Here is a 5,378-nt window from a genome sequence, read left to right as displayed (position 1 = left end):
TTAAAGTGAAATGATCAACGTTAGTGTGGTAACAGTAACTCAGCTTCATCACACCACCCTGTAACTCAGTATTTTACTATAACAGCAACACACACAGTCATTTATTACTTCTTCATTTCTTTCTTCACTACACACTCCAGAAGATGAAGATGAAGATGATGATGATGATGTGATCAGTGAGGAACAGGATGTAGGAGAGACAGGAAGTAAGTGAGGTGTTTATTCTGCTAATGTACATGAGTGTAAAAGCAGTGAAGTTAAAGCGAGACTTTATTCTAGACCATATATAATATAAAGATCAGCTTTGTGTTTTATAATCTCCATTCTGTCATTGAACAAGTGCAGCCATATTTATGAAACAGTTTAGAGAAGTTCTAGATTTCTGTCTCATTTCCTTCTCCATCTTCTACACATGTCCTGTGTTTATATGAAGAAAGCTGAATTGATAAAGATCCTTTTTTACACATGATGAAAAATCTTCTTAAACACGTTCCTACACGGTGCCTCATTGACTGGATTCTGAAGGTGTTCCATCACAATGACTACAATCCAAACCATCTATTCAAGAGCTCAATGTATTTCTTTTCCAGAATGTGATGAGGTGGAGGAGAAATCTCAGAAAAACAGGGACCATGTGACTGAGACACGCCACCAAAGGCCTTTTCTCAGGAAATTACATTTCAACTTTTACAAAGACAAAAAATGATTTGATTCTACTTCCAATAATGTCATGTTTTCTGAATGGTGTTGATTCTCCCCCTAGTTATTAGTAAATAGAGTAGTGAGAGTTCAATCCCCTTTCATATGACTTCATGCAAAATCTCCAGCTTTTCCTTTCCTACACTTTTAATGCTATAAGTCAACTTCAATATCACTGTCACACCACAACTCATTTATCACAACAATTCTTTCATCAAAACTGCTCTGATTTTCATCTTCATGTTTTCCATTCATCAACTTCTTATTCAGTGTGTTTAGAAATGTGTTAGTGACTATAAACCACTTCACAACTAACAAAAGCTTTTTATTCCTTAAAACTATACTTTTTTATTCAGTTCAAACAAAGACACATTTACATTTCTGTTCAATTCTGTGTTTTTAACTGCACATTTTATTACTATTGAATTCCTTTATGAAATATTCACACTCTGACATGCTAATTAGATTAGCCTGCTATATTGCAGTGTTTATTCGCTAGCTGGATATGCTGCAAGTCAGATCTAGTAGATGTCATTAGTGTAAATATAGAAACAGTTTTTATAAAGTTTTCTCAGATTTACATTGGAGTTCCTCAGGTTTCATTCAGGATTCTCTCGTTTCTTTTCTTCTTCTCAGGACTTTGTTTTATAATCTCAGCTTTAATTCAATATTCTCACTTTTGAAATGAGTGAATGAAGGTTCATTTTAATATTAAATCCTATTAAACTATAGATTCAGGATTCGAGATGTTATTTTTCACAACCACAGTACAAGCAAATATACAACAAATAAGATTTTTGGCTTTCCAATCAATCAATCAATCAATCAATCAATCAATCAATCAATCAATCAATCAATCAATCAAATATAAATTGTATTTATAAAGCGCATTACAACCACCAAAAGGAGCACAAGGCACTTTCCAGTAAAGCAAAAAATAGACAATAAAAACACCTAATATAACAAAAATAAATAAATAAATACAAATAAATGAATAAGAAAAGTTTATATTTTATATTTTTATGCTTTAATTTGCTGTTTTTCATATTCTGTAACAATCATCTATTTTTATACATTGAATAAAATAAAAGTGCTTTGATAATTTTCACTAGAATGTGATGATGTGTGTTTGAGTTGAGTGAGTGGATCTTGTAGTGATGAATCTGTGCTTTTTTCTGAGAAAATTTGGAACTCTGTGACTTCCATGGTTGAGTTTTCCAGGCTGCAGTTTTCTTTGTAGTGCGCAGCAGCACCCCATTTATACACTTTCGGATTGATAGGTCCAGTTATGGAAATTTGACGTCACATTCAAAAAGTATAGCCTGTAGCACACTAAGATGTCCTCCATCAGCGCATCATAATTTCTGGTATCTTTTTGGGAACGTTATAAAAGGGCAACTGAACTTCTCCAGAGAGGAACGGAGCCATTACTTGTCTAGTTCTATTTTTACACATAGCAGTGTGCTCAAACAAGTGCATAAAAACGTCTGTCTCATTGTTTGTTGACATCTTGGTGAACAGCCACTGCACCTCTTGGGCAGGATTAAGAGGGTGGTAGCAGCCATGCTGCAGGCCGCCTGGTATCTGGCAGCTAGCTCCTGGGTTACTCCTTGTTGTCAGATGGTCAACTTCAGGTGATGCCTGATCAGGGCATTCATGGTGTGAAGCAAGGGAAGGGAGTGAGGATTTTTGGTTGGAGTGTAAATGTAAAGGGTTGAGGAAGGATTTCATCTTAAAAGTTCAGGTAATTTTAAAGAGTGGAGGTTGTGCAGGTTCATGATAATTCTGGAGTCAAGACTAAAGAATGGTGCCACACTCATTGTTGCTGCTGCTATTGTCTATACAGAGAAAAAGAGAGACTCCTGGTATTAGTATATATCTTTTACTCTTTCTTTACTCTGACATCTGATGCTGGCTTTCCAGAACACGAGTGCTGAAGTGCTGAAGTGGCGCTGTCCATTCAGCACCATGCTGGCAGTCATGTTAGTAGAGTTTTCTGTCCATCACAGGGCAGACAAAGATTGCATTATGAATGGTAAGTAGAAAAGAGGAGGGGCTGTTATTCTTGTCAACAAAAGATGATGTAACTCTGATCACATCATGATTAGCACATTGATTAGCACATCATGATTAGCACATTGGTTCCAAAATGGCGGCACGGCAGTAGCTCGCAGCGGCCGCTCCGGACCCAAAATGGTGCTAACGTTATTCTGTAGCCCGCCCTACACAACACATGGACATTGGAGCAACCGGTGTCCCTGTGTACAACCGCAAAACATTGAAAGAACTCAGAAACAACCCAAACAACACCATTAATGATGACCTGCGGCAGAAGCTACGCGACCTCTGCGTGCTCCGAGAACTAGGCCTCCAGACCTCGGCATCGCCTGCGGAGGACGGACGGAGGAGGGGGAATCGGAAGCGTTGCGCAAGGAAGCAGAAACGCGGAAAGCGAGTTGTGTTGTTTACACAAACATCCGGGGCGCATACCGGGCGAAGCCCCGACCCCATCTCGGGTACTCAGACCACATCTCTGTTATGTTGATCCCAGCATACAGACCACTCAGCAGGTGTTCAAGACCAGCTCAAAAACAAGTGAGAACCTGGCCAGCAGGATCCATGTCTGCTCTCCAGGACTGTTTTGAATGCACTGACTGGGACATGTTCAGGGAAGCTGCAACCAATGGCGATTTCATCAACTTGGAGGAGTACACGTCAACAGTGACCAGTTACATCGGCAAGTGCATTGATGACGTAACTATCTCCAAGACCATCACTATATGTTCCAACCAGAAGCCATGGATGACCGCCAAGGTTCGTGCGCTGCTAAAAACAAGAGACGGCCTTAAAAACAGCAAGGGCCAAACTGTCCCGTGCTATCAGAGAGGCGAAGCGCGCACACACCAAGAGAATCCATGGCCACTTCCAGGACAGCGGAGACACCCGGCGCATGTGGCAGGGCATCCAGGCGATCACGAATTACAAGACCACATCACCTGCTTGTGACCGTGACGCCTCCCTTCCAGATGCGCTGAACAACTTCTACGCCCGGTTCGAGGTGCAGAACAACGTGCTGGCGAGGAAGACAATCCCTCCTCCCAGTGACCAGGTGCTATGTCTAACCACAGCTGAAGTGAGGAAAACTTTATGCAGAGTTAACCCACGGAAGTCTGCTGGACCTGACAACATTCCTGGCAGAGTGCTCAGGGAATGTGCAGAACATCTAGCAGATGTCTTCACTGACATCTTCAACATCTCCCTGAGCAGCGCCACTGTTCCTTCGTGCCTCAAGACAACGACCATCATTCCTGTGCCGAAGAAGTCTTCTGTGTCCTGCCTCAATGACTATCGTCCCGTTGCACTCACACCCATCGTGATGAAGTGCTTCGAGAGGCTTGTCATGAGGCACATAAAGGGAGGTTTACATGTCTGCTATCGTGGCTTATTGTACCCCGCTGGCGGGGCAGTCGCTGTGGAAACACCCCCTCACTGAGGACTGGGACACGACCTTTTGTGTTTTGTGAGAGTGCTTTTGTGGGACTTGGCCGTTGTGCTGGTGGCTCTATCTGAGCCATCCTTCGAGCCCTTGGCGGAGGTTGCCCTTAGGTATCTGTCGGTTAAGACCACTTTTCTCCTGGCAATTTCCTCCCTTAAGAGGGCAGGGGACCTATAGGCTCTTTTCGTGACTCTGTCTCTTCTGAAGTTTGCCCATGGCATGGCCAGCGCTATATTTTACCCTTAACCGGGGTATGTGCCTAAGGTGCCTGCGGCTCCCTCATGACCTGTCGTTTTGCAAGCATTCTGTCCTGCTCCTTTCCTAGCCCCTAACCAGGCCCTCATAGGAAAGGTTTTCCAGCTAATAAGCAGACGCTTAGAAGATGGATTGTGGATGCAATTTGTCTGTGTTATGAGTCCTCTGTTCTTCCCACTCCTTTCAGAGTTAAGGCTCATTCCATCCGGGGTATGGCAGCCTCTACTGGTCATTTGTAATGCTGCGGGCTGGTCCACCCAGCTGACCTTTGTCAGGTTTTACGACCTTTTGCTCAGGTACAGTGTGATGACTGTTCTAAAGAATTATCTATCAGTCTACATGTGTTCTTACTGGGGACCCTTGAACAGTTTTATAAAGAAATATTGGGTGAGCATATTTCTGTGATTCTATGAATGCAAGACAACCATCACAGAGATTCATTTCAATGACATACAAAATAAAAAGCCCCAAGAAAACCTCCAGTGTGAGAGCCATTTTGATAACCAAAGCCAAACTGCCATGTAAACCAAACACACCTCAGGAGTTTCTGTGTTCAGTGATGACCCACTCATTCCAGTGGGCAGGGAAATAGTCATGGTCATGGTCATGGTCAGGTTTCTTTACAGTCATTTGACCACCAGTGCATTTAAGATGAACTGGTGGCAAAATGGCAGCCTGGGAGGTCTTAAAGGATTCAAGCACATGGTTGAGATTCCACATAGAAGACACATGTTGAGGAGTTGTTTGACTTTGACGTCAGTTCCTGTTTCCTGTTGTTGAACTGTTCACCGGGAATTGTGTTTGTATCGGCGTTTTAAATTTTTTATAGTCCGTTCTCGATTTCACTTTTCTCGATTTAAAATATCAAAATATCGTTTTGATTTCCTGCATCCTTTACTTTCCATTGGCTCCGTCTCGACTATTTTTG

The 5,378-nt window shown here is 42.3% G+C and overlaps 1 protein-coding gene across 1 annotated transcript in view; it reads left to right on the top strand.

Annotated features, from left to right (window-relative positions):
- The window catches only part of LOC124401092 (antigen WC1.1-like), an 11,621-nt gene extending 7,163 nt beyond the window's left edge, over positions 1 to 4,458 (top strand). The window contains exons 15-16 of the mRNA XM_046873074.1: positions 2,916 to 3,215; positions 4,403 to 4,458. Of these exons, the coding sequence (XP_046729030.1) occupies positions 2,916 to 3,215; positions 4,403 to 4,458 (356 nt within the window). The remainder of the gene's footprint in view (positions 1 to 2,915; positions 3,216 to 4,402) is intronic.
- The last annotated feature ends 920 nt before the right edge of the window (positions 4,459 to 5,378 follow it).

The sequence above is a fragment of the Silurus meridionalis genome, chromosome 18 (assembly GCF_014805685.1).
Source record: "Silurus meridionalis isolate SWU-2019-XX chromosome 18, ASM1480568v1, whole genome shotgun sequence".
NCBI classification, from domain to species: Eukaryota; Metazoa; Chordata; class Actinopteri; order Siluriformes; family Siluridae; genus Silurus; species Silurus meridionalis.
This window is presented reverse-complemented; position numbering and strand designations above follow the sequence as displayed.